The sequence below is a fragment of the Stenella coeruleoalba genome, assembly GCF_951394435.1.
Source record: "Stenella coeruleoalba genome assembly, chromosome: 7".
Lineage (NCBI taxonomy): Eukaryota > Metazoa > Chordata > Mammalia > Artiodactyla > Delphinidae > Stenella > Stenella coeruleoalba.
In genome coordinates, this window is record NC_137153.1 from 121,956,401 (window position 1) to 121,984,214 (window position 27,814).

At 64.8% G+C, this 27,814-nt stretch overlaps 2 protein-coding genes across 2 annotated transcripts; both read left to right on the top strand.

Annotated features, from left to right (window-relative positions):
• The first annotated feature begins 67 nt into the window (after nucleotides 1–67).
• On the top strand, nucleotides 68–19,874 carry RABL6 (RAB, member RAS oncogene family like 6). Its single transcript, XM_079927491.1, has 15 exons — nucleotides 68–445; nucleotides 6,378–6,512; nucleotides 7,756–7,803; nucleotides 10,070–10,122; nucleotides 11,046–11,137; nucleotides 11,266–11,406; nucleotides 11,937–12,042; nucleotides 13,515–13,618; nucleotides 15,710–16,029; nucleotides 16,203–16,353; nucleotides 17,239–17,451; nucleotides 17,533–17,755; nucleotides 18,112–18,283; nucleotides 19,062–19,120; nucleotides 19,218–19,874. The coding sequence occupies exons 1-15, from the start codon at nucleotides 316–318 to the stop codon at nucleotides 19,407–19,409; spliced, it is 2,139 nt and encodes a 712-aa protein (XP_079783617.1). The 5' UTR covers nucleotides 68–315; the 3' UTR covers nucleotides 19,410–19,874.
• A 3,221-nt stretch (nucleotides 19,875–23,095) lies between these two features.
• Nucleotides 23,096–26,195, top strand: AJM1 (apical junction component 1 homolog). Its single transcript, XM_079927506.1, has one exon. The coding sequence runs from the start codon at nucleotides 23,152–23,154 to the stop codon at nucleotides 26,080–26,082; it is 2,931 nt and encodes a 976-aa protein (XP_079783632.1). The 5' UTR covers nucleotides 23,096–23,151; the 3' UTR covers nucleotides 26,083–26,195.
• Nucleotides 26,196–27,814: the final 1,619 nt, after the last annotated feature.

Genomic DNA, 27,814 nt, shown 5'->3' on the forward strand with positions numbered 1-27,814 from the left:
GCCGCACGCCCCGCGACCGCAGCGCTCTGCGCACGCGCACCCCTCCGCGCGCCGCACTCCTGTGGCCCTCGCGGAGCCCCGTAGCCGCGCGCCCCGCCGAGCCGGCGCCAAGATGGCGGCGCTGACGAGTGCAGAGCGGCCGCGCCGGGGTCCGCGGGGGACGAAGCTGATCCTCCGCGGCTGAGCCCCTGAGCCGCCCTCGAGGCAGGCGCCCAGTCGCCGGGGCCCGGGACATGGTGCGATCCGCGCCGCGCAGCCGCCGCCGCTGCCGCTGAACTCGGGAGCCGCGCCGGGCTCGGACGTGGGAGCGGGAAGATGTTTTCCGCGCTCAAGAAGCTGGTGGGGTCGGAGCAGGCTCCGGGCCGCGACAAGAACATCCCGGCTGGGCTGCAGTCCATGAACCAGGCGCTGCAGAGGCGCTTCGCCAAGGGGGTGCAGTACAACAGTGAGTGTAGCCCGGCGTGGGGTTCCTGCGGGGGCACGTGGAAAGTGGGGGCACGGGTGCAGCGGGCGCCGTCCCGCGGGGTCCGCAGGCCCCAGCCGCGCCGTCCAGGACTTGTGGTAACCGGGGCGGGCCTCGCCCGGGAAGCGCTGGGGGACCCGTCGCGCTCCGAGGGCCTCGCCGTCTGTGTGCAGGTGAGCTGAGCCCTTACCTGTGCCGGGCACGTTGCGGGTGCCCCAGGGGCGTTCCCTTGGGGTTGGGAGGTGATGCGGGCCGGAGAGGAGGTCCTAGAGGACCCCAGGGCCAGAAGGTGGACTCCTCGGCCCGCGGCGCTCCCCTCTGACCTGTGGGTCATTCCCGAGGAATGCTGGCACGGTGGGACATTCGAGTGAAATTGGTCTAGGCGGTTCCTGGTGCGTCTGCGGTACCCTCATTGGCCCAGGTGACCTCGTCTAAGAGGGATTCTTACATAACGTGGGGAGAGTCTGTGGTGTATGACGCTTCTTAAAGTGGGTGGTGGAGCTCTCCATCCATGAACCGTGGGGTCACCCGCAAGAGAAGAGAGCGGAGGACTCCGCCGGCTTCGGTAGTTTGAGCTATGGGATTTTTCTTTGTAGACTTCGAACCCCGTTTGAAGACGGAATGTCAGCTACACCGCACGTTCTTGCCCCCCCCCTTTTTTTAAAAAAGAAGCATTTGTAAGGGATATATTTAGAAAAGCTCCAGAAGGCACAGGCTCTTACTCTCTTACTTGTTATTGTAGAGATTTCTTTTCTCCTACGGGAAAGAGGAGTTATTTACCAGATGCCCTGAAAGCCCAGGTCGTTTCCAGTCCTCAGTTATAAATTATGTAAATTGTGTAGCTCCTAGAGGCTGACCGTCCTCTTGACCTCTTTAAAGTTTTTCCATCTTGCTGGCTTTTTGCTAGCGGTATTTAAAGATTTTTTAATGTTGTTCTCTGCTTTTAAATTGTTTTCCTTTTTAAGTATTTCTATATATTGCTACAAGATACTGGACATTCCTCCCTTTGCTACTTTCAGGGGAGCCTTTCAGTCTCTGTGATGACCCAGATTTTGGTAACAATGTACCATATTAAGAAACTGATTGGAAAGACTTTGGGTTTAAAAGAGGGATCGTTTTGCATGTATTTTACCCAATTTTGTGTGTATTTCTCTCACATTCCAAGAAGAGGATAATAGTAAGTCAAAATACTCATTTACACAAGTCTTTACAATCCACCTTTGGTTCCCTTATTTAATTTTACTATTTACGGTATTATTTTTTAAAACTTAATCTTAGTCCTTTGGAAACTGGACCTGAAAAATGTTCACCTTTGGAAAAGCACTCCCTGGTGGGCACACCCCCTGGTCCTGGGTGGGCGGGAGTAAAAAGTAGAAAGGATGGGGCTTCCCTGGTGGCGCAGTGGTTGAGAGTCCGCCTGCCGATGCAGAGGACACGGGTTCGTGCCCTGGTCCGGGAAGATCCCACATGCCACGGAGCGTCTGGGCCCGTGAGCCATGGCCGCTGAGCCTGCGCGTCCGGAGCCTGTGCTCCGCAACAGGAGAGGCCACAACAGTGAGAGGCCCGAGTACCGCAAAAAAAAAAAAAAAAAAAGTAGAAAGGACATTGGAGTCCTTCCAGAGAAGAGACCCGCCTCAGGAAGTTGGGGAGAGGGGGGGCAGATTCTGATCTGGAACAAAATGAACGAAAGGTGGTGCAGTTGAGAGAAACGGGGTGCTGTGCCCACAGGACATTTCAGGGTGATGCTGCCCCTGTAGTTGGCTAATACTGCAATTTTGAAACTTTAAAATTTTTTTATTAGTCAGTAGAATAGAACATTTCTAATATTTATTTCCCAAAACATCTTACTTAGGAGAGCAAACCAGCAATACGATAGTTATAGACTCAGGACTTTTATGGGTAAGAATTGATGATTGTCTCTTACAGAACCTTGTCCTCCTGGGGCAGACAAGTCGTTTTCTTTTAAATTGCTATGACGATGAGAAGTGACACCCATGCAGAGTCCCAGCATACACATCCCGTTTAGAATCAAAACCCAAATGAGACATTGGACGTTGTCCATGGTTTGGAAGTCATTCGCGTGTTAAGTGGAAGGATGCTACCTGTGTTGGTCTGCTCTTTCTACCCGTGTTGGGTCCAGTGAGGAGGCCCGGTCTTGTGCGTTTCGTCCAGAGTGCCCTTGCTCCAGGCTGCATTCCTTACTGAGAAGGCCTCCAGACGCTGGGACAGCCAGAGTCCTGGCCAGTCGGATTTCAGTGCTAGCACTTAAAATGGAGTTAAACACCTCCTTGCCAAGAAACCTTTGAAAGGCTGGTTTCTGGATAAGAGAGCTTTTTCTCTCGGAAATAAACAGCTGTGTTTGGCAAACTATTTGACCTGCCCCAGCAGGGCCGATTTGCAAATTCCCGAGCCTTTGCTGCCCGTGATCTGCCACGTTTTCATTTATAGGTTTTCCTTCCCTAGCGTTCATTTACTTAGCAAATATTTACTGAGCGTAGATCAGTGAAAACCCAGACGGCAGTCTCTGCCTTGTGGAGCTTCCATTCTAGTGGGGGTGGAAAGGCAGACTGTGGGCACTAAGCATGATGAGGTGGTAACCACATCACCCATCTGAAGGGTGGAGGAATGGAGCAGGGTGGGGGCTGGGGTTGGGACTTTACGTAGAAGGTCAGAGCGGGCCTCGTGGAGAAGGGCCGAGGGGTCACAGCGGAGCGAGATCAGGAGAGAAGCACGGGGGGGCCAAGCCGCAGAAGTGCGGCCCTCACACCGTCCTGGGGACTCTGTGAACGGGACACCTCAGAGGGCTCTGAGCAGAGGAGCCGCTGCTGCGGTGGGGGTGAGGGGCTGCCCAGGAGGAGGTGGCCAGCTGGGCGTGTGTCTAGTGACCCCTGCTGGTGGTACGGAGAAAGGGCATCGCTGGATTTCAGTTGTGCCTCCTGCAGAGTGATTGATTGCATCATCTACATCCAAGATAAAGCACTTCTTTTATTGTATGAAAACACAAAAAGGAGATTCCCGATCTTGCAGGAAACGTGTGGCAGTGTGAGTGAATTACTGTTGAATCGGAGTAGAAGAGATTCTTGGGTCTTCTGCGTTGTAGCTTTACTTAGAATAAAAGAAAAGACGTAGAATAGAGATAGAGTTCTGTTTAGTAAAACGCCTGGCGTAAAGCGCCACGTGCTTCCTAAGTAAGGGCTCCTCGTCGCTTCTTGGGAGAATCTTAATTACAGGTTTTTCAGTGGATCACTTATTTAGCTTATCTGAGCCAGTGTCCAAGGTTCTGAGATTGATTGGACTTTTTAATTTAAAAGTAGAGGCCAATTCCTTTTTTTAATGGATGAAAGCAGGTCATTTTATTTATTTCTGACGTTGTACGGTTTCTTCTAATTAACTTTTTTGAAGAGTAAATTTCAAATTTTAAAAGGATTTCAGTTGAAGAGGGAGAAAATTAAGACTTTTCATTCTCAAAACAGAATAGAAAACAAATATCAATACATGTTAAAATTGGTAAAGATATAAAAGAAGGAAGCAGTTCTAAGATTATATCAAGACTCTGGACAGACAAGCCGTGTTTGAAAAAAGAACCAGAGAGACCCTGCAGAAATGAAAGAGCACGGTCACGCAAACAAAAGGCCGGCAGGTGGGCGAAGCAGCGTAATAGCTGAAGGTGGAGTTGGCACCTGGCAGGGGGATGCGGGCCCAGAACTGAGCGATGCCCACACACACGTGATCTGAGTCTCAGAAGGAAAGAATAGCAGGGGTGGAGAAGAGGTAGTTACTGCAGAAATGCAGGCTAGGACTTCCCGGAGTTCCCGGAGTACGTGAAACTCCAAGAAACCCAAGGCCAGGGCTTTCAGACTCCCAGAGTTGGACACATCATGGGAATTTCAGGACAGCAAAGTCAAAGAGGAGAATTGTAGAAGCGACCGGTGCAAGCAGAGGGACAGCCAAGAGCCTGACAACACGCCGACAGTGATGGTGTGGAGACGTTCCTGTGGGGAAATCCTGGTCGGCCTAGAAATCTACGCCAAGTGAGTGAGTGCGATTAAGCCCCTCTCCGATCTCAGCTGGACAGTTTCTGTGTGAAGGTTCCTGCTGAAGTAAGTCCCGGAGGAGGTACTCCAGACAGATGGAGAGGGAGCTCGGGAGATGGAGGAGGTTTGCAAGGCACAGGTCAGCACGGAAATGGGTGAGCAAGCATCGTGACTACCGTGGGGAACGCAGGAGGAGGAGCCAGACGCTAGCAATCAGCGTGTAACCCACGATGGCGCTGGCCAGAGTGTGTTTAAGTGGGAGCCGAGGACACGTGTTAACTTCAGGCTTCACTGCAGCAGAGGTGTGTGTTAAAGATTTAAGAAAGGAAATAGATCTCAAACCCTCCAAATAAATACCAGGCAAAAGGGGAATTAAAAAAACCCTCGTCCAACATGAAAGAGGCAGAAAAGAGGGGAGGGAGCCCCGGCAGTGACCGGAAATGATTGCACGTGGCGGAGGGGGTTACCCGCCGCTGTTGGCAACCAGGGAATGTGAACGGGCAGACGCACCAGTGAAAGAGAGACTGCGATTTGATTTCTTTCCGGCTGTGTGATGTGTAAGAGACACATCCAACACACGATGGCATAGAAAGGTTGAAAGCAGGGTCGTGGAACCACGCGGTGGGTCAGTATCAGACGCGAGGAAGCCGCACCCGTGGGGTCCTCGTGCCGGAGCTGTGGGGACTCACGCTGGGCGCAGGTCAGACAGCCGGCCGGGCGAGAGCAAGACTCAGTGAAGAGCAGGCGTCTGCGCCCAGCCCCGCTCACACCAAGGAGCCTTCCTAAAACCGACCGTCCGAGCAGACCCCGAGGGTACGTGCCATGGAAACCACGTTCTGGGGCCACAGTGAGCCAGACTGGATGGGAATAACGAAAAGGACAACTTTCCGGGGGAGCTTAGAAATATTTCTCAGTAATTTATGGGTCAGAGGAGTATCTGTAATGCAGTGATAATGAACAGCCCACACACTTGTGCTGGTCGACCCGAGAGTACGGTGTGAAACCCAGGAGAAGAACAGGAGAAACCTCAAGAAAGAAAGAAAGTAAACGACAAAAACGCAGGAGCAAGTGCTTTCTAAGAAGGGTCAGTGGAGGCGTCCAGCAAAACACACAGGGTGTGTGTGTGTGACTGGTCAAGTAGACGAGCCTCTGGGAAGGTTAATTAAAAAGACAAAACAAGTATCAGGGAGGATGAAGAGTACGCAGCAGCAACCACGAAGTCTAGAACATAAGATGTCACGGACGACTTTGTGCCAGACATTGAAAACTTAGAAGACGGCGCCCTACAGGACGACCGGGTGAGAAACACGGAGTCCACGCCGGCCCTGCCCGGTGCCCGGTGCCAGTGGGGGAGACGCTGCCCCCAGCCCTCCACGTGCACACGCTCCTAAACACCGGCTGAGCAAGCAGAGTAGAATCCAGGTTTCCTGTTGTCATCCAGATGTGGTCTTGAGGAGCCCTGCGTCCTGCAGAATCCTGCCCCGAAGATGCCAGGGCTCTGGGAAAGGAGGGTGAGAGCGGACGTGGGAACCGTGGGGCCTGCAGAGGTGAACACAGCCTGCCCCAACCTGCCCCACGGGCACCCAGCTCTGGAGCACTGCGTTCCCGAGTGCAGAGTCCCGAGGTCGACCACCTGCCCCGGAGGAAGTCCGTCGGGGGCCTGGGGGAGAGCAGGGCTGCCGGTGCCCCGAGGGAGCGAGCGTGTGCCCACGGCCTCGTCCCTCCGGGGGCTCCCGGCCAGCCCACCTCACCCAGCTCTCCTGGCTCGCCAGCCACACTGGCCACGTCTGTGCACGAGAAGCCATGCGTGGACCCGCTCGGGGGATGAAAGTTTGCCTTTTGCCTTGACTGTCTGCCTCATCTGTGCTTTCTCCCCGCAGTGAAGATCGTGATCCGAGGGGACAGGAACACGGGCAAGACAGCCCTGTGGCACCGGCTGCAGGGCAAGAAGTTCGTGGAGGAGTACATCCCCACGCAGGAGATCCAGGTCACCAGCATCCACTGGAGCTACAAAAGTGAGGCGGGGGGGGGGGGGGGGGGGGGCGGCGGCCGCAGGGTGGGGGGCGGGGCCTGCAGGGTAGGGCCTTCCTCCCGTCGCCCGCCCCCAGCCTGGGGTCGTCCCAGGAACACCGCACACGCGTGAACTCGGGGGCTCATCAGAGCCGCTTTGGGGTGGCCCTGAAGTCCCCTGTCCTGTGGGAGACTCGGTCCACCTCCCAGGGGCAGAGCCTCCGGGCAGGGAGCATCCCGGCCACAGCGCGTGCTGGGCCGCGGCAGACAGAGGCCCCTTGGGCCTTGGAGCCCGGCTCTCGGCGGCAGTTGTGAGGTGCCGTCCCCACGGGGTCCTGGGAGGGCGTTTGTTGGCGAGGCTGCCTGATGGGCAGAACACACCTGGCGGCCCCCCGGCCGGAGGCAGAACGGCAGCACCTCCACTCCGTGCCTGGGGACAGCGGCCACGGGGCGCCCTGCTGGGAGGGAGAGAATCCACTCTGCGTGCCCAGGAGCCAGAAAGCAAAAGCCCTTTGAGCCATTTTAAACATTCCTTTCCGTTGAAAAAAAAAATCCAGTGGGCCAACAGCAGGGCACACGGGCCTTTGTAGACGTTCCGGCTCGCTCCTAGGGACGGCCAGGCCGCGACGCAGGACAGCTGTGTGCATTCGTGCTGCCCTGCCCACCAGCTGCACAGGGAAGCCTCCCCCCCAGGGCACCCCTTCCCGGTCTGGGTGAAGTTGGCGGGGACAGCGCACTTCTTGTGCCCTGCAGCTCGGTGGCAGGAGCCCGGCAGGTGCCCGGCAGTTCCCCGCCTCTCCCTTTTCCCCACGGAATCCCTGGGGTGGTGGGTGGACCCGCTGACGGCCCGGGCACGTGCACAGGCCCTGACGCCAGACTGGCCCATCCCAGAGCCTGCTGCCCTGGCCCCCCGCAAGCAGCGGAGCAGAGGCTTCTGCCAAGGAGCAGGGCACTGGGCCTTCCCGCAGAAGCCGGGGGCCAGCGGGGGCTAGCGGGGGCTGGGTTCAGGCTGGGGGCGAGCCTGCCCCAGGGACCCTTCGGGATACGGGGTCGTGTCAGCGGAGGAGGTGTCCAGATTGCTCCCTGCCTTCCAGGGAGGGGGTGTCCTGGGCACAGCACCCGCCAGCCTGGGCGGGAGCAGGGGCCCTTGGGGAGGCACCGAGCGGGGACAGTGACATCCGCGCGGCCCATCTGTGAAACCGGCAGTTCACACTGGTTGCTCATCTTACTGTTTCCCCCCTATTCTAGCCACTGACGATATCGTGAAAGTTGAAGTCTGGGATGTGGTTGACAAAGGTAAGTCAGATCCTTGTACGAGTGTGCTTTTCTCTTTCAAGCTTTGCTTGTGCTGTGGAGGAGAACAGCTGTCCTCTCTCCCTCGCTGGCGGCCCCTCCTCTGCCGCCTCCTGGCGCCTCGTTCCCTTGACTCTGGTTCCTGGGCACAGGGTCCATCGGAGGCCTGGCTCTGCTGAGCGTGCCGTCGGGCTCCGGGTGTGTGGTCCAGGATGGAGCGCCCGGTGCTGACCAGTCGGGGCACCGTGGTCTTTGCTCTTGAAACACCTGTTCCAGCCACTTGAGCTGAGCACGTGGCCATGGAGGGTAGACAGGACCACACCCAGAGGCTCTGTGGGGCTGTTCAGGGAGCCCTTCCTGCAGCACCATGGGTGTGGCAGCCCACTTGTTCCTGCCCCTGGGCCCAGGGCCAAGGGTCCTTGGCTTCTGAGGTGGCTTGAGCTTTCGGGGACCCCAGCACGCACACAGACCCCAAACGGCCGTGCCTGTGTGCAGCAGGCGGGCCGGGGTGGGGGCGTGGCACGTTCGCCGCCAGCGTCTCATCCCATTCATCTCCTCCTCGCACACAGGCCACAGGCCCCTCCTGTGTGATGCTCGTGTTCCTTCCTGGGGCCAGTGCCCTGTGCACACCGTGGTCTGGCCTCGCAGGTTTGACCTCCGACCCCCAGGCCCGGCCTCGGATCCCGCAGGCCTGCTATAGCTCCTCCCGTCCTTCAGGGACAAAGGGACGTTGTCTTCTACGAGCTTGTGATTTCTGGTGCAGGACACGCACTCTCTCCTACACCACGTTCTTTGGAGGTGGGTTTGGGTCCCGAGGACCCATCGAGCCAGGTGAGGACGCTGCTGCCCTGAGCCCGAGCGCCATGCTGGGGCTACTGCCCCCAGGATGCCTTAAACCCCACAGGGCCTGGAGGGGCCTCGTGCTCCAGAGCGTGCTTGCACTGTGTCCTGTGTGCGTGTGGCCGGGTAGCACTAGGAAGCAGCCCCTTGCAGCCCAGCCGCCATCCCAGATGTGAGGGGGAGCCGTCGCTCGGGCCAGGCTGCCCTCCGTGCCCCGGCACATCCCGCACCCCTGCCCCGCGTGCCTGGCTCCGACTCCCTGGGTCTGCACTCATTCGGGACGGGATGCACATGTCCAGAATGGGCTCTGTCTTTGCTGACGGGACCCCTTCCATCAGCAGCATGTCGTGTCTTCAGTGGGGGGAACGGCCTCATGGTACAGAGGCAGGCACTGCCCTGTTCTGGGAACCTCCGAGCACCCCACTTCCCGCCCACGGAAGGGCAGTGATGGGCTGGCCACGGTTCCCTGGGTGGCTGTTCACCACAGAGCTCCTTGCGGCGTGGAGAGGAGGCTTGCTCGTGTGCTGGCGGCCAGGGGCAGGGGCAGCATTCCGTATGAGCGTCCAGCATCCCCACGGCTCCGTCATCTGGTGTCATCTGCAGACTGGGGAGGAAACGTGCCTTCTCTACCACCCTGACTGGTCCCCTGTTGGACACGGTCCGAGGCTCGTCCACAGCAGCAAGGGGCATCGAGTTGGAGGGGGGTGGCAGCGGCTGAGAAATGGTGCCCCTCGTGGCGGGCGTGGGCGCGGCGTAACTCTGGCTGCCCGGCCCTCCTCCCAGGAGCACCGGCCCAGGTTCCGCTCTGCTCGCAGCTGGGTGGTGGTGGCACGTCCTGGGCTTTGGCCACACCTGTCGGCAGTCGTGGTGCTCGGGCCTCGACCCCATGGCCCCAGGCATCCACTGGGAGGGCGTGAGGTGGCCAGCGTCTGTTGAGCTGGGACACCTCCAGAGACGGGACCAGAGGGTGGTGAGAGGTTCTGGGAGAGGCTGTGGAAGAGGCAGAGGGCGGCCTTCTAATAAACGAACCCCGGCTTGTTGGTTTCACCTAGCCCGCTGCTCTGAGACTGAGGGCCCCAGGACCCTAGGGTGACGAGTGGTCCTTTCTCCTCTGTCAGAAATGTCTGAGATGGAGGGAAGGGAGGCTGGGCATGGGAGCTCTTACTGCTCAGGTGGTTCCACGGCTTCCTGGCCCCAAGCCCAGCTTGTCCACCCTCAGCACCGGCTCAGGGAGCCTCCGTGGGCTCCCTGGGGTCCTGGCCATGTCCTGCCCTAGGGTCCCGGCGGCTCCAACCCCAGCCCGTAAGGCACCTACTGGAGGCGGGGGCAGGGGCATGGGGGGCAGTGGAACACAAGGAGGGGCTGCTACCCCCTCAGGCCATCCTTGGGCCCAGCATTTCCACCCCGTGACTTTGTGTCTTTTCTTAAGGAAAATGCAAGAAGCGAGGCGATGCCTTGAAGATGGAGAATGAGCCCCAGGAGGTGAGCTGCGTCTGTTCCCACGTGGCCCACTCTTTCGGGTGGGGGTTGTGAGCAGGCATCTGTTCTTCAGACCCCTCTGCCTCCCGCCTGGCCTGGCCCTCCTGAGGACTCCATCTGTGCTGGTGGACTCAGTGGCCACTCTCGTGCTGCCCTTGGTCGCGTTGGGGTGGCTGGGGTCACCTGAGCTGCTGCTCTGTGTCAGGGATGCCCGCCAGACCCTACTCGGAGTTGGGGTGACCTGAGAGGTATTTAGGTGAAGTGGCCAAATTTTATATCCGTGTTACAAAGGCCTCAGCCAATGAAAGCATAGGCACGCCTTCAGGTGTGGCCCCAGGCACACGTGGGCATGAGTGTGGCTCCGAGAGGCTCTCACCACGGCCGCCACCTCGACACAAAGAATTCAGGGGCAGCTGCAAAGCTTTCCGACGGCTTCCAAGGGCCCTTCTCTCCGGGTCCTCCCGTCCGTAGACGGCCTCCTGACGGCGGGCAGCCTTTAGGGTTCCCTTTTAGGACAGGAAGATCCAGTGACCGCCTGGCCCAGGTCTGTGTGGTCTTTGTGGGCATGCTGCCACCGCCCCAGCACTGCAGCCCCCCTGGTGTGTGTGCCCTGGACGGTTCTCCGGGGCGTCGCCAGCGCTGCGGCGCATTTCTTCTGCTCCGTTGTCCCAGAGCGGAGCGTCTGTGAGCCCCAAGGTCGGGACACCGCCGCCGGCCACTGCGGGAGACCCTCAGCTGAGGGCAGGCACGGTGTGGCCTCCACCCCAGATAACCTTGCGTCTATGTTTCTTTTTCCCAAAATGAAAATAGCCATTGTCTTTTCAGTTGTAAAAGTCCTGTTCAGCCTTTCCCAGGAGCTGGCGGGTGCTCGCCTGTGGGACCTGGCCTGGGGCACCGTCTCTGAGGCCCGATTCCCCCATCCCTAGGCGGAGTCCGAGATGGCCCTGGATGCCGAGTTCCTGGACGTGTACAAGAACTGCAACGGGGTGGTCATGATGTTCGACATCACCAAGCAGTGGTGAGGGCGCTGGCCCACTCAGTGCTTCTTGAGGGCTGGCCGTGGGCGGTGTGCATGCTGGCCATTCAGCCACGCTGTTCCCGGGGGCGGAAGCTAAGGCGGGTCTCTCCCCACATGCGCCTCCCAAGGACCTTCAACTACATTCTCCGGGAGCTTCCCAAAGTGCCGACGCACGTGCCTGTGTGCGTGCTGGGGAACTACCGCGACATGGGCGAGCACCGCGTCATCCTGCCCGACGACGCGCGAGACTTCATCGACAACCTGGACAGGTGGGTGCCAGCTCGCAGGCGCGGCTGCTGCGGTCGGCCTGTCCGCCTGGGACGCTCCTGCTTGCGCCCTCCTCTGCCTCGAGCCCTGGCCGCCCACCCAGCTGCACAGCCCCGGGTCCCCAGGTGCGCCAGCTCCCCCGGCTTCCCTGCCCCGCCTGGCCCGCACCCTGCCCCTCCGGGATGCGGACGCAGACCTGGAGGGCGGGGTGTGGGTGGGCACCCGGCTTCCTGGCACCGAGCAGCCCCAGGTGCCAGGTGGGGGCGGCCTCCCTCCCTCTCTGAGGCCGGGGCCGGGCGCTGGGGATGGTGCCTCGAGGTCCTGCCGGGCAGGCAGGCAGCACCTTCCTGGTCCAGGCATCCCCTGGTGGGCGCCCGGCTAAGCAGAGCCCTCTGAACTTCAGGTCTCCGCCTGTGGACCATGAGCCCGTCACCCACAGGAGGCGACTCAGCCCTGCAAGGGGGTGCTGGGGCCAGGCCACGCTGCCCGCTGCCACCACCGTGTCTCATGTCTCCGTGCTTTTCACGAACAGGCCCCCAGGGTCTTCTTACTTCCGCTACGCCGAGTCCTCCATGAAGAACAGCTTCGGGCTCAAGTACCTGCACAGGTTCTTCAACATCCCATTCCTGCAGCTCCAGGTGAGCCCTGCCGGCAGGGTGCAGGGGGTGGGGCTTGGATCTGCCAGGGCCGCTGTGGCGCAGGGGCGGGGCCCGAGCGGGCGGGCAGCTTGGTGGTTTGGTTGGAGCGAGGCCGTCAGTTAGGATGCCGTGTGCGGATGCTGGCGGCCCCTGGATGGCCCACCCTGTCCCCTCCCCTTGCCTGGTGGTCTGGGACCTGGGCCTTTCTGGAGCCACGGACCCACCAGCTGCGGGAGAACATGGGTGTCCTTGCATGTTCTTCCCGGGAGCTGCGACCCTCTGCGCTGACCCCTGCTGGGGCCCTCGTGTGTCCGTCCTCACCGAGGAGGTGCACTCGGCCCCGGCACCCAGATCAGGACGCCTCGGATCTTCACTGTGGCCGTGCCGCTGTGTCCCCGCTGTGGACCTGGCCCCTCTCTGGCGACAGGTGCCGGGATGGGCCCGAGAAGCCCCTGCCTCGGGCCCCTGCCTACTGTGCAGCCCTTTGCTCTTGGTGTTATTGACCTTCGTATTTGGGAACAGTTGTAGGTTTGCAGAGAGCGCAGAGGGTTCCGTGCCCCGGTTCAGTTCCCCGATTGCAGCCTCACGTTTCCACGTGTTCCCATCAAGACCACAGAACCAGGCTTTGTCGGCACCTCCCGCCGGCCCTCTGTCCTGGGCCCCACCCAGCCCACCCCACACGTGGTGGTCACTCTTCCGCGGCTGCGCTGGGCTGTGACAGTTCTTCAGACGTGCCTGGCTCAGGGTCTGTCTGACCTCAGATGGGTGATGGGCTTTTGTGCGCGAGACCCCAGAGGTGACTGCCCTGCTCATCACATGGCGGGGACACGTGTCACCCACGCGGCTTGTCACTGGGACGTTGACCCGTGGCCCTCCTCCAGAAGGATGTGGAACTTACTCGGGCGAGCGGCTCTTTCCTTTCCTCTCGCCTTCTTTTGACGGGATGAGGCCTCTGCAGGCCAGGGCAGCGGGCGTTTTCAGGGTGTCCGGACCTCGCAGACGTGCTGGCCACCCTTTCCTGGGTGTTGATCCTCGTCGCCTGAAGGAGTCCCTTTAACCTTCTGTCCAAGTAAAACGTGCACACAAATCGCAGGAAAACGCCCGCAGCGTGGGTTGGGGGGTGGCGTCGGGCAGGATGGAAGCTGGAAGCCGCTGCTGGTCCTGAGCCTGGGGCTGGCAGGAAGCGCGTGGTTTTCAGCAAGTGTTGGGGCTTCTTACACTTTGGGGTACCTTGTGTGAACAGGGCGCTGTCTCTCTGGGCGGTTCGCTCGCATCACGACCTCTGCCCCTGGAGCCCTGCAGAGCAGCCGAGGCATCGTGCCCCCCTGGGCGAGGCCGTGCGGGCTCCCGGCTCCAGGCACTCAGCTTCAGGTGGTTTTGTCCATCAAGGGCCCGCCGAGAGGGGCGCCAGGCTGAAGGGGTGGCTCACCGCAGCGACGGTCCCGGCTCAGGTGTCTGCTTCCTTTCTGTAGAGAGAGACGCTGCTGCGGCAGCTGGAGACGAACCAGCTGGACATCGATGCCACGCTGGAGGAGTTGTCCGTGCAGCAGGAGACCGAGGACCAGAACTACGACATGTATGTCGGCCGCGGCTGCCCTCAGCATTTAGACCCTGCAGGCGGGGCTCTGCGGGCAGGTGGCACGTGCACCCTGTGGGCCAGGCCTCCCTCTGAGCTCGGGTGTGCGCTCAGCGGGCCCGCAGCCTGAGTGCCACCCACCCGGGTAGATCTGTCCGCGTGGAGGTGTGTTGCTCAAAGAAATGGAGTCATTTCAGCTTTGAATGTGGTCCAGGCCCCATGGGAAGGGGGTGAGGGTGGCTCTCTCCACGCTGTCAGGCCTCGGCTCTTCTTGGGAAGCAGATACCGGGCTCCTGCTGGCCCTGAGGATGTGAGGTTGGACACCCCAGGGCCCTGCCGCCCCCGCCCACTGGGCACTTCGGGCCCGGCCTGCTTTAACCGGGTGTGATGGGCACGCAGCGTGGCCGGCACTTCACGGAGGTGCTTCTGCAGCTGCTGCCCTCAGACAGCTGCGTGCCTTGCGGGGGTGGAGGGAACACGGCGTGCGGGCCCGGTGCGGCTGTAGGCGCTCTAGCTGCCCGGCCCCCGCCTGCCTCTGTCCAGACCGGCCCGCCTGTCGGCCACCTGGCATGCAGAAGGGGGAGCCGCTGACCCGGCCACGTGTCCACCGCAGGCCCCAGCAAGACCGGCCACCCTGGCGTTTTCCAGCCGAGGCCCCGTCCCTGTTTTGACATAGGTTTCCGAGGTTGATGCCAGTGGAGAGAGCTCCTCGACCTTGGGAAGGCGTGTTGGGTGGGAACGAAATCTCCTGGCCCTTGATAGTGGAGGAAGGGGCGTTGTCCTGCCACTTGCAGCAGGACGGCCGAGCGGGCGGGGAGCAGCCCCCGGGCAGGCCCTCCTCTGCCCTCGCAGGGTCTTGGGGCGCCCAGAGCAGGTAGCAGGCCCGTCCGCCTTCCACAGCTCGTGGGGGAAGGCCTAACCCTGAACCACCCCTAAAAACAGCTGCTTCCTTTGTTTTGTTGAATTATCCAAATGTTGGGGCTGGGGGGTGGGGCGCAGGCTGCTGCCCCACCTGTGCTCACGGCCTGGAGCACGGGCTCTGGCTGCGGCCCAGGCAGGACCCTCGCACCTCCCAGCTGCCCCAGAGGGACTCGAGGAAGGGCCTTTGGGTCTCCCGAGAAAGATCCAGCTGCTGGTCCTGGAACAGCGAGAGGGGGGCAGCAGGAGTTATTCTGGGGGGGGGGGTTCACCTGCTCCGTCTGCCAGGCTGGCCTTGCTGTGGATGCCACCCTGGGGCTGACCAGCTCCTGCAAGGTGTTCTCTGACGGAGAGCTTGGGCGCCCGGCGTCACCAAGCATAGGGTCCCTGGGGAGGTGGCATCTGGAGCCTCCCCACAGCGTCCGTCCCCAGCCAGCCCCCAGGACCAGGCCACTGGAAGAAGACGGCACCATGGGGGGGCTCGGCTGTGGTGTCCCTGTGACCTCCCCTGAGCAGCTGGGGGACCGGACGAGGTCTGGGGCGGATCCGCTCCCAGCCTGCGCCAGGACCCAGTGCCTTGCCCGTCCTTCCTCCCACCCCCCACCCCCTCACCCAAATACCAACCTAGAGGTGAGGCCGGCTGGCCCGGACACCCCAGCTCCCCAGGACCCCGGCCCACAAGCACAGGCCGGCTCTCCATTCCACACCTTATGTTTGAAAGCCCACCCCACGGGAGGAGGGCCCTGCTACAGGCCTAGGTGACACCAGGGTCCTCAGTCAGTGGGACGGTCGGGCCCAGGCTGCCCGGGTCTAGGCCCCTCCCTGTCTGGGAGGGTTGCAGCCTGTCCCTGTAGGTGGGTTCTAGAAACAGGGTCAGGGGGCATAGGGCGGGGGCACAGCAAAGCCTGCCTGTCTGCACAGCGCACCCTTCCCCTTGAGGGAAGAGACTCCCAGCCAGTGTTTGTGTTCGCACCTATCACTCCCCGCCCTGGGGGCGCTTGCAGTGTTTGCCACCAGCCTGCGCTGGGAAACCTGGAAAGGCAGGTAGGGGCTCTGAGCCTGAGAGCGGGGACACCCCGTCCCCACCGGCACAGCAGTAGCAGCCTCTGAGGAGCCTCAGAGGAGGAGGCGCGGGGAGGTGGCTTTCTCACCCCTTGCCCTGTTTGCCCCCAGCTTCCTTGAGATGATGGAGGCCCGCAGCCGTGGCCACGCGTCCCCGCTGGCCACCAACGGGCAGAGTCCATCCTCGGGCTCCCCATCTCCTGTGGTGCCTCTGAGTGCAGTGTCCACGGGGAGCTCCAGCCCCAACACACCCCAGCCGGCTCCACAGCCGCCCCTCCAGGCCCCCTCGGCTTGCCCGGGGCCCCCCTGCCCCTCGGAGGCGCCACCAGCCCCTGCACACCCCCTGGTCCCCGCGGCACCCCCCCGGCGCAGCATCATCTCGCGGCTGTTCGGGACCTCGCCGGCGGCCGAGGTGGCCCCTTCACCCCCAGGTAGGCCCCAGAAGCAGCCCTCGGGAGGTGGGCACAGGCATCCCAAGTGGGGCACACCCCTGCTGGGCAGGCAGCCCCACAGCCTAGCCACACAGCATCCTGCTTGTGGCCCAGCCTGGGGTGGACCCGGCTGGGCTGGGCGCTGGGCAAGAGTTGGTGCCTGCTGTCCACAGAGCCGGCCCCAGCTTCAGAGGCCCCGGCAAGAGTCCAGAACGTGGAGGACTTTGTTCCTGACGACAGTCTTGACCGCAGCTTCCTGGAGGACGTAGCCCCCCCAAGGGATGAAAAGAAAGTTGGAGCCAAGGTCCCGCAGGACAGTGACAGGTAAGCGCGGAGCCTGGAAGGCAGGCAGGTAGCTGCTGCCATCCTCAGCCTTGGCCCTCGGCCCGTCAGGTGTGGACTCTGCTGCCTCCCTGGCACTGGGCGGGCGGAGGGGACAGGCACCCCATCTGGGCTCTGGGGACAGAAGCAGAGCTGGGCCTGAGGAGCTGCGGGAAGGGCAGCCTCACACCTGCAGGGAGGGAGCAGGGAGCCGGTGACCCGCCTGTCGGCGGCATCTTCCTCTCAGTGACTTCCTGGGGCTGATGCCACTTGAGAGCCTTGGCCGGGTGGAAGGAGGAACCCTGGGGCCAAAGAGCTGCCGTCAGCTTCTCCCGCAGCAGGTGGCCGGTCAGGGCCGCACGGGAGAGGCTCGAGGCCCGGCGCACACTCTCCCTTCCCGGTGCCGAGCCCGAGTGAGGCCCGCCGCTCCGCCTCCACCACCACCGCGTGTCCCAAAGTGCAAAATACCAGGCCGAAGCCAGCACTGTGCCCCTGCCAAGGGAGGGCCCCGGCATCACTGAGCCCCTCATCACCCTGGGCCCCACACCCCTCACCCCACCGCCCCACGGGAGGGCACCCACTTCAGGTGTCCACCCGCGGGCCCCGCCGTGGCTTCCCGTCGCACAGGGGCATCTCTGTCCTCTCCTCAGCCCACCTCACGCCTGCTCTCCTGTCGACCTCTGCCACAGCTCTGCTGCAGTGTGGTGGGTCCCCTACACGGGACAGCCCCCAAGGCCACCCTCGAAGTGCATCCCCCTTTGCTGCATCCATGCAAGGGTGGACAACCCCGCCGTCAGGGCCCTTGCCTGGCACAGAGCGGCCTGGTGATCAGGGTGGGTGCTCCGTACCCCACTTGTGACCTCTGACTGCCCTGCTTGTCCTTTGCAGTGATGGGGAGGCCCCAGGGGGGAACCCAATGGTGGCGGGTTTCCAGGACGACGTGGACCTTGAAGATAAGCCGCCTAGTAGGCCCCTGCCACCCACGGGCCCCATCCCCAGGGAGCACATCACTCTGTCCAGCGAGGAGGAAGAGGTGGCGGCAGGGCACCACGAGGCCACCGTCCTGGCCCCCCAGAAGTGCTCTGAACCAGGGACCAAACGGTATGTTGGGGGTGGGAAGGAAGGGGTGTCCCGCGGGGGAGGGCAGCCTCAGGCTCCGTGACCCTCCTGTGTGTCCTGCAGTTCCTCCACGAAGGCCTCGAGGCCACACCAGGACGCAGCTCCCAAGGCCACAGAGCCCCACTGGCCAGGCGGCACTGAGGGCTCCTCTCCGGGGCTGGAGGACGGGGGGGACAAGCAGGTGTCATCGGAGAGTGACCCCGAGGGGCCTATTGCCGCCCAGATGCTCTCCTTCGTCATGGACGACCCTGACTTTGAGAGTGACTCAGATGCTCAGCGGAGAGCGGTGAGGACCGATCTTGGCACCACGCTGCCTCCGAGTCCAGGGCGAGTGGTGGGTGGGGAGTGGCAGAAAGGCACGGGAGGCACGAGAACGCAGCAGGGGTCTCGCGGGGCGTGAGTCAGGGCAGCCTGGCTGAGCCGGGAGGGCTGCCCCGCAGGGGGCTGCGTGTGCCAGGCCCAGGCTGCCCCCGTTCTGGGGAGGATGTGGTGGGGGGCCTCGGCGTCACGGCTGCCCCGCTCGGGCTGTCGTCACTCTGGGTGAGCCCGTGGTGCGGGGCCGGCGCAGGAGCCTCCTTACGGAGTCACGTGACAGGGAACTGGGGAGGGGCTCGGCGGCCCACCTGCCCGCTCCTTCTCCAGGGTGAGTTCCCGGTGCGAGAGGACCTCTCGGACGTGACGGATGAGGAAGCCGGCCCTGTCCAGCCGCCCCCGCCCCCCAAACCCCCTGCCCCCTCCTTCAGACTGAAGAACGACTCGGATCTCTTCGGGTTGGGGCTGGAAAACACAGGCCGCAAGGAGAGCAGCGAGGAAGGTAGCTGCGGGGCGACACGCCTGCCCCTCCCTCCCCATCCAACGGTGTCGGCACTGGTGACTTGTACTGTGTCCCAGCCAGGGGCCATGTTTCTGACCCCCTTACCTGTGCCTTTGAACCTGGGGGCCCCAGAGCACAGGGGCGCAAGCAGCGAGGCCATCCCGCGGGGCCGGAAGCCCAGTTCCTTCTTTTTTCTCTGTCCTGCTTGGGGTCCGGCTGTGTTCTGACGACATCCCAGGCTTTCAGGCCAGGACCAGGCTGGAAGGATGGGCAGCTGAGGCAGCTGACCGAGTGGCCACAGGGGAGGCGTTTGGCGGCGTGGGCAGCGCTGCTGCAAGCTCTTCTGAGCCCTCAGTCCGGCCCTGCGTTGCCGAGCCCCCATGTGCTCCATGACGACCCTGGCCCGCTCCACCGCTCCCTGCCTCATCCCCAGCCTCCACCCTGGGCAGCTCGAGCCCAGCAGCGTCACCTGGGCCGGTCCTGGAACTGCCTCGTCCCCAAAGTGGGGAGGAAAGGACCTTCCTGGGCCTGTCCTGGTGCTGAAGTGTCGGCCCGTCCACAGGAGCGGCTCCTGTTGCCTTTGTAGCCAGGGCCCCACCCAGACCCAGGGCAGAGGCTTGAGGTGCTGGGTCTTCACTCTGGGCCGTGCTCACACTGGGACCCCGGCTCAGGGCCTCTGCTAGACCCGCCCACTCCCAGGCTCACACCAGCCCGGGAGGCCCGGGGAGGGCCTGGCCTCTGGCCCACGGGGAGCTGAGGCTGCGTCTCACCCGTGCAGATAAGGAGGGCAGGCCTCCCTCGAAGGAGAAGAAGAAGAAGAAGAAGAAGGGCAGAGAGGTACACACGCTCCCGGAGCCCTCCCGGGTGCCCCTGGGCAGGGCGGGCCCAGCTCTCCCAGCCCCCGGGTGACGCTGCACGCCCCCCCCCCCCCCAGGAGGAAGAGAAGGCCGCGAAGAAGAAGAGCCGGCGGAAGAAGAGCAGGGACCAAGCGGAGGACAAGGGTCGGGAGGAGCGGCGGCGGCGGCGGGGCACAGAGAGGCCTGCGGTCGACGAGCTGGAGGCCTTCCTGGGGGGCGGGGCCCCGGGCGGCCACCTCCGCGGGGGCGGCGATTACGAGGAGCTCTAGGCCTGGCGCGCAGACCGCAGGGCGCTCCGCGTGTGCTGGGGGCGCTGGGCCTGCCCTGCGGGGAGGGGCAGCCGGCCCCCAGCGCTTCTCAGGGATGGGACTGAGGCCGAGGAAGCCCGTGAGGCTGTTTGCAGGGTTGGGGCAATGTTCCCGTCGCCCGCCCGGCCCCTGCTTGCCCTCGGCCCGCCGCACGCACTCACCCAGGCCCGCTGCATGCAGCGGCCTCCGCTTCAGCTGCGCCGGCTCTGCAGACGTCTGGTCCCCAGACCCTTGGGGCACCTGTGCGCAGAGGGCAGGCGACGCTGGCGCGTGTCTCGGGGCAGCTCTTTGCAGGCACGGCGACCGGCTTTGCACCCGCACCTGAGCTCGGGCGTGCGCGGGCCAAGCGGGGAGGCCCGCAGCACTCGTGTTCTTTTGCTGTCCTTGCACACCACTCGGACCATAAAGCTCTCCTGTTTTACTGCGCATCTGTGTATGCTGCTGCGGGGCCCCTGCCCGGCTGGGACGGGCCCACCTGCCCCCAGCCCCCGGTCGGCGTGGGTGGGCAGGAAGGTCCTAGCACCCTACCTTCAGGCCCCGGAGCCCTTTTCCCCTGAGGGATGACTACCCTTGGGGGTAGGAAGCCTCCAGCAGGCCCAGCCCTCCGTGTGCCATGCCCTATCCAGGTGGGACCAGCACGGCCACCATCCTGTGTGCCCGGTCCAGCCCTCTGAGGGCAGCTGTGTGTCCCTGCTCCCACCTGACACCCAACCCTAACCCCACAGGCCACTCCCCGCCAGCTGTCAGCAGGGCCCTGCCCCGCCCGCAACCCCACAGGTGCCCAGAGGACTGCTCCCTCCGAGGGCGTGCAGGCGGAAGCGGGGCCTGGTGGCCGGGCCTCCCCCTCCCCAGTTGCCGTGCCTAGAGAGCTTCGCACCCGCGAGGCCGTGGGCCATCGGTCAGTGGGCAGGTGTTGGGGGCTGGACCCCAGATACCTTAGGGGCTCCCTTTAGCCCAGAGTTTGTGAGGTCGACTGTCCCTGTAGTACCTGCTAACGTGGGGACCATACTGACCGTACTGCCCAGGGCCCCTCATCTGACGGACCCACAGTGTGGCAGGTCCCGGCCTTCGGAGCCAAGGGCATCGGTGACCTGCTCCTCTGCCAGGTGACCTGCCCCTCTGCCAAGCTAGAATATTTCCTGCTCAGTATCGTGTGTGGGAGGGGCCTGGAGGGAGGCTGTCACCATGCAGTTCATGGGTGTGCAGAGCTGCCCAGAGCAGCAGCAGCAGCCTCTGGACATTGGAGGTGGGGAGCGCAAGAGTGTGCGCTTGCATGGGGAAGCTGGACATCCTGGGGACAGGAGGCTGCAGGCACTCAGGTGGTGCCCATCTGGACCCAGGTACCTGGGGAGGGCTTGGCACCTCCAGCACTGCAGCGCAGAGGCCAGCAGGGCGGGGAGCCGCCCATCTGCTCCTGCCCGGGCTGAACCGAGGCTTGAATTCCGGGAGTTGTCTGCTGTGCGGGCCAGGGCTTGGGCTTTCTCCAGGCTTCAGCTCCAAGGCCTGCCAGGCCACCAGCTGCCCTTGGGCAGGTGTCCTGGAGATGGGGGCTGGCAGGACCGGCCAGGTGCCCCCTGGACCCGGGTCCCCTCGTTAGACCCCAGGCCTGCCCTTGAGGCTGCAGAGAGCCCGTCACCTCGCGCCCAGCCACAGCCCCAACCTGGAGCCAGCGGGGCACACGCGTCCCCGGCCCACGGCGCGGCCCCTTTAAGTGCAGTCCTGCCAGTCGCCATTGGGGGCAGCACTGAGCGGCCCGGCGGCCTCGCGCCGCTGCCTGGAAGCTTCTGCTGGTGCCGGGGACGCGGCGGCAGCGCGGGGGACGGCAGAGCTCGCCGGGCCTGCGCAGCCCACCGGGCAAGGTGGGGGAGCACCGCCCAGGTAAGGGGTCGAGGCCGCTGCCCCGCGGGTCTTTCGCAGGTGCGGCACCTGCAAGGATGGGGGTGCCGCCCCGGGAGGACGCCGGCCCCCCACCCGGGCGCTCGGGGCAGGGGCCGGGCTGCTTGGCGGGGAGGCCACCCGCCGGGCTCATTAGGCCTAGGACCCCGGCGAGGGCGGACTGTCCCATCCCCACGGGCAGGGGTGTCGCCCGGTCTAGCTCCTCATCACAGCAGCACCAAGGCCTGGCTGTCACCTCCCTGGGGCGGAGCCTCACACCCCGTCATCCAGCCCCCAATTCCGGCCTAGCTTTAGGATGGAAGGGAGTGGGAGGGGGTGGTCCTGCAAACCAGGGGCAGTTGGGGTGCGCCTGAGGCCGAGCTGGGGGCAGGCACTGGGCCTGGGTGGCCTTGACCCAGGAGAGCAGCCCTGCCGGCAGGAAGCCCCTGGCACACCCGGGACACAGAGGGTCAACCAGACCAGAGGTCCTACCAGGTGAGGACCCAGCTCACCCTGGAGCACGCTCCCCCAGCCTGTGTGAGGAAGTGGGGACCTGTACCGCTGTCTGAGCTCCTCCCAGCCTGTCCAGGCTCTGGGTACCCAGTGAAGCCGGTGGCTCAGGTCTGAACGTGAGCCTGGTACGGAGGGCTGGACCCCAGCTCAGCCTGCATGCGGGGGCACGGAACCTCAGGTTTCCATGGCGCCTTCCCGAGCGGCTGTGGGGAGGGCCTGCCTGAGAACCGGGGGCGGCGGGGGCTTTACCCACCCACCGCCCTGCTTCCCCGGCTGGCAGCCTCCTGGCCTGGTGCTTTGCTCAGGGGCCCAGGGGCAGCCTCGAGCTCCTGGCTCGCAAGCCCCCACGTGGTCCTGCAACCAGGGCCCGGTCGCCGGCTGCAGTGTACTCACTGCAAAGATGGGGGGTCGCTCTCCCGGGCTTTTCGTGACAGCCCCAAAGATCTTAGTGGGTTTCGCCACCCCAAGATGAGGGAGAGTCAAAGGATGTTTCTGCAAAGGAAAGGGAGCTTTAGGGTCCACTGTGACCTTTGGAAGCATTACTCTGGCCTGGGCCACACGGAGAGTTGAGGGTGGGGCCGGCAAGTCCACGAGCCGAGATGCCTGGACCCGGTGGGGCCGCTTCAGGACCTGGGGCCTGACACAGCGCTGGGGGAGGACTGCCTGTCCAGCCTAGCCAGCAGGTGGGGCGGGACGATCAGGTGACTGAGTGGAGCTGCTGAAGGCCGGGGCCCGGACCTCACACTGCAGCAGTGGAGGGCTCGCTCTGCACTGGGTCTTAAGGAGGGGGCTTCAGCCACCTGCTCTGTGAAGAAGTCTGTGAAGGCCCCAAAGGAGTACCCAGTTGCTCCAGCAGTGGGCACCACGGTGGTGGTCCTGGGATCACACCCCCACTCTTCCTACCCCGCTGCTGGCCTGTCCCAGGAAAGGGGGTCTACCCAAGCCTGCCCAGTGGTCACTAGTGGGCGCAGAAGTTCGGGAACCACTGCAATGACATCCCTGTTCTGGCTGACCCGCCTCATCCCAACAGAAAGTGGCACAGAAAGGATGGTCTGGATGAGGGGGCGGGACCTGAGTGGCCGGACAGCTGGCTTCCTCCTGCAGGTGCTTCTGACGCCAGCATGGAGCAAGTCCCTGCGGCCTCGGCCAAGGCCCGTGGCCAGGGCTGCCCCGCCCACTGTGCCCCAGGTAAGCCGGGCCAGCGCTGGGGGTTAGCGGGGCCTGGGCTACAGAGGGGCCGCCCTGACCCGCGTCTCCCCTCAGGGCGAAAGCCCCAAAAGGCCGAGTGAGCTGCAGCCTGGAGGCCTCTTTTAAGATGACCCGCACGGACCCGCCGGACCTGCTGGTGTCGACCGTGTACCAGGACATCAAGGTGGCGGCCCCGGGGCCCGTGTCGAGGCCCCCGCCATGTGAGCGCCCAATGGCCCGGCCTGCTGCGCCCGCGCCTTTCAACAAGCGCCACTGCCGCAGTTTCGATTTCCTGGAGGCACTGGACCGGGAGGCCATGGAGGCCCGTCCGGAGCCGCCGCCTCCGGAGCCCGCTGCGCCGCGCGCCCGATCCCGCGACGGCGAGCCACGGCGCCGCGCCCGCTCCAAGAGCGCACCCCGTGCGGCCCCGGGCCTGGCGCCCGCACCCGCCTCGCCGCCTGTGCCGCCGCGCCGAGGCCGGGAGGCCCAGCGGGCGGCGCCGGCCGACGCATCGCCCCGCCGGGAGCCCGCGTACCCCGCGCTGCGCGCGCTCGCCAACGAGCTGCACCCCATCAAGCTGCAGCCTCAGCGGGGCGGCCCGGGCCGCATGGCGCCCCTGTGCGCCGCCGCCAACCGCTGTGCGCCGGCCGAGCCACCCGCGGGGCCGGCCCCCCACGTCCGCTGCCGCCTGGACGTCAAGCCCGACGACGCGGTGCTGCAGCATGCCGCCCGGAGCTCGAGGCCCTGCGGGCCCACCGAGACCGCGCCCTGGCCCCGCGCCGCCCCGCAGCTCCACGGCCTCACGGTGCCCGGGCCTCGCCACGTGGGGCTTTCGCTCACCCCCACCCCCAGTGACTCATACTGCGCCGACCCCCGGGCGCTGTACTGCGATGGGCCCCTTCTCGGGCCGCGAGACTACGCGGAGCGCCGGAGTCTGCCCTTCATCACCCCGCCGGGCCCCACCCAATTCTTCTACACCGAGGAACCCGAGGGCCACCCCGGTGGCTTCATGGCCAGCCCTGGACCGCCCTTCGACAGCTACTACCCCAGGCCCTTTCTGTCCGAAGAGCCACCCGGGCCCAGTCCAAGACACGGGGGCATCTACTATGCGGGGGAAGTTCGCACCTTCCCCGTCCAAGAACCACCCTCCCGTTCCTACTACGGGGAGGCCCCCCGAGCCTACGGCCCGCCCTGCGGCCCCCGCTACGCCCCCGAAGAGCCCCGGGCTCACCCCGCCGCCCGCCCCTTTTACACTGAGGACTTCGGGCGGTACCGCAATCGAGACGCCCTGACGCGGACTTACCCGCACCCGCGCAGCAGCCCGGCCTGGGGCGACTGGGGCCCGAGGCCTTACCGCACCCTGCAGGTGGCGCCTCCTCCCCCGGACCCCGGCCCGTTGCTCGCCTCGTGGCACGGCGGCACCGGCACCAGCCCACCCCGGCTAGCGACCGACAGCCGCCACTACTCGCGCTCCTGGGACAACATCCTGGCGCCCGCGCCGCGCCGCGAAGACCCACTGGGCCGCGGCCGCAGCTACGAGAACCTGCTGGGGCGCGAGGCACGGGAGCCGCGGGGCACATCCCCCGAAGGCCGGCGTCCGCCCGTCATAGTGAACCTGTCCACCTCGCCCAGACGCTACGCGGCGCTGTCGCTGTCCGAGACGTCGCTGTCGGAGAAGGGCCGTATGGGCGAGGGCCTGGCCCGAAACTGGTACGTCACGCCGGAGATCACCATCACCGACAACGACCTGCGCGCGGCTGAGCGCCCGAGCGCCAGGAGCTGGGAGCTGCTGGGGAGTCGCCCGCGGCCGCCTCCGCCCGCCGTCCCCGATGGCCCCGCCTCTGGCCGCCAGCGCAGCCTCGAACAGCTGGACGAGCTCATCACCGATCTGGTCATCGACTCGCGGCCCCCCGCCGGCCAAGCGCCCGAGCCCGCGTCCGACGGCCTGGGCCGCCAGCTGCGGCGCCTGCTAGACTCGCGACCCTCGGGCGCCGGGGTCCCGACGCGGGCACCGCGCTCGCCACCCCTGTCTGCCGGCAGCGCTGAGGAGCCCGCGGGCCCGGGTCAGGCGGCCGACGCGTCCCCGGAGCCCAGCGCCGACGAGGATGACCTGATGACGTGCTCCAATGCGCGCTGCGGGCGCACCGAGACCATGTTCAACGCCTGCCTCTACTTCAAGTCCTGCCATAGCTGCTACACCTACTACTGCTCGCGCCTCTGTCGCCGCGAGGATTGGGACGCGCACAAGGTGCGCTGCGTGTACGGCCGCGTGGGCAGCGTGTGCCGCCACGTGTTGCAATTCTGCCGCGACAGCGGCCCAGTGCACCGCGCCTTCTCGCGCATCGCGCGCGTCGGCTTCTTGTCGCGCGGCCGCGGCGTTCTCTTCCTGGGCTTCCCGAGTCCCGGCTCCGCAGACAACTTCCTGCGCTTCGGCCTCGAGGGGCTGCTGCTGTCGCCCACCTACCTGTCGCTGCGCGAGCTGGCCATGCACGCGGCGCCACTGGGCAGCTATGCTCGGGAGCTGGCGGCCGCCGGCCGCCTCTACGAGCCGGCGGAGTGCTTCCTGCTCAGCGTGTCCGTGGCCGTGGGCCCCGGCGCTGTGCCACCCGGCGCCCCTGCCCGGCCAGCTCCCGCGCCGCGCAGCCCCGGACCCACGGTGCGCAAGTTCGCCAAAGTGGCGCTGGCGGCCGGCAGCCCAGCACGGCCGCCCCCGGCGCGGGGCCGCGAACCCGACATGGAGACGTTGATCCTGACGCCGCCGCCCGGCACTGCGGGCCTGGACCAGGACGGCGAGGCGGGCCGGCGAGCACGCGAGGTGGCCTTCATCCACATCCAGCGAGAGCTGCGGCTCCGCGGCGTCTTCCTACGCCACGAGTTCCCGCGCGTCTACGAGCAGCTCTGCGAGTTCGTCGAAGCCAACCGGCGCTTCACACCCACCACCATCTACCCCACGGACCGGCGCACAGGCCGTCCCTTCATGTGCATGATCATGGCCGCCTCCGAGCCACGCGCGCTAGACTGGGTGGCCAGTGCCAACCTGTTGGATGACATTATGTGAGCCGCGAGGGCGCGCCCGGGGCCCGCCCAGTCCACCCAGGGCCCACCCTGAACCCCATCCAGTCCACCCGAGCCCTGCCCAGTCCACTCAGGCCCCGCCCAGCTCGCCAAAAGCTCCGCCCCATTGCGTTCTCCACAGGCTCCGCCTTTCCCTCCGCCTTCCTGCGAACCCCCTTCCCCCCCAACCCCCAGACCAGTCCCGCCCGGCTCCCTCTCCCCCAGCTCGCCTTCGGGCCTCCCCAAGGGCCGGTCCTCGGCCGCTTGGTGCTCCCCGCTGGGAGGCGGGGTGGGTCTGAGGACCAGCCCGCCCTGCCTTTACGCGGAGGGGTCACTGCTGCAGATCCCACCGCGCATAATCGGTTCCTCCGACCCCTGTCCGTCTGCAGGGCCTCCCTGGAACCTCTCCAACCCCGGCTCGCCCTGGTCCAGGAGCCCGAGTCGACCAAAGCCTAGTCCCGTCCCTTTAAACACACTCCCCACCCGCCTCCTGTGGTCTGGGATGCGTCCTGCTCAGAGGCCTTTCCCCTCTAGAGGACACCCTGATTGGCCTCGGTGTGTCCGCATCCCAAGCACGTCCTGGCCTGATGGGCAGGGCCGGCGGGGACCTGCGCGTGGTGTCTCCGCTGGCCCCCATCCCTGCTGTGCCGGACCATGGCAAACTGACGGCGCTGCCCGCCCTGCTGCAGGGGTTGGGCAAGCAGCAGTGAAGGGGTACTCGGGGGTCCTCAGCCAAGGTGCAAGACACCCAGCCAGAGGGAAGGGAGTCCTGGGTGGGGGAAGCAGAGCGGACGTATGGGTAGGGGCGCTGGCCAGACCTGAGACCTGGCTGGGCGTGAATCGGGCTGCCTGCCCTCACCCGACAGGATGGCCCTAGGCGTGTGCCAGGGCAGACCCGGGGTGCAAACGGCAGCGCAGGCCCTAACCACACAGGGAGGCAGGAAGCAGGTATACAGGGAGGCAGGAAGCAGGTGCACAGGATGGATTTGCGGGAGGGGCCGAAGAGGCCGTCCAGCAGGGACCCTATTCCTAGGCACAGGGAGGACCAAAGAAGAGGGGCGTTCCCAGTTTGGAGCAGGGCGGGGAAAGCGTGGATGGGAGCAGGTTCGCCAGGGCGGTGGTCCACCGGAGGGGTGGGGGCGCGATCAAACAAACGCCCCCGAACGCTCGCTCTAGCCGTGCCCTGTGGTGCGGCCAGGGGGCCCGGCTCCGGCCCTCGGGAGCGCACGCTCGAGTGTCCGTCCTTCCCCGCCCTACCCCGGGGTGCCCGCTGGCCCTGGCCCGGGCTCCAAGGATGGCGAGTAACCTGGAGAGGGGGCAAGGCCGGGAGCCCGGAAGGGCCCTCCTGTAGCCCCCAGTCCCCCATTGGGGCCAGGTGGGGCATCGACTGAATTAAATTGTGGACCTCCCCCCCCCAAACCCCGCCTCTGTTCCCGGCCCTCGCCCCTGACCGTGCACCCGCGCCCATCTCCCTCCCCTAAATGCCTGTGCGCCCACCTCGGCTCCGCGCATTTGCACCGGCCACGCGCCCCGCTTGCCCCACCCGCCTTCGCGGCCTCCCAAACTGGCCGCCGCGCCCCCCGGCCTGGGTGCCTCCGCCTTCTGCCCCGCGCCTGAGGGCCGGCCCTCCAGGAAGGACCCTGGGCCGGGATTATTTCCAGAGGGCGAGCACTTTCGAACCAAGGAAAATAAAACTCGAATGTAGCCATTGCTGCCTCATTCTTTGTGCGGGGGAG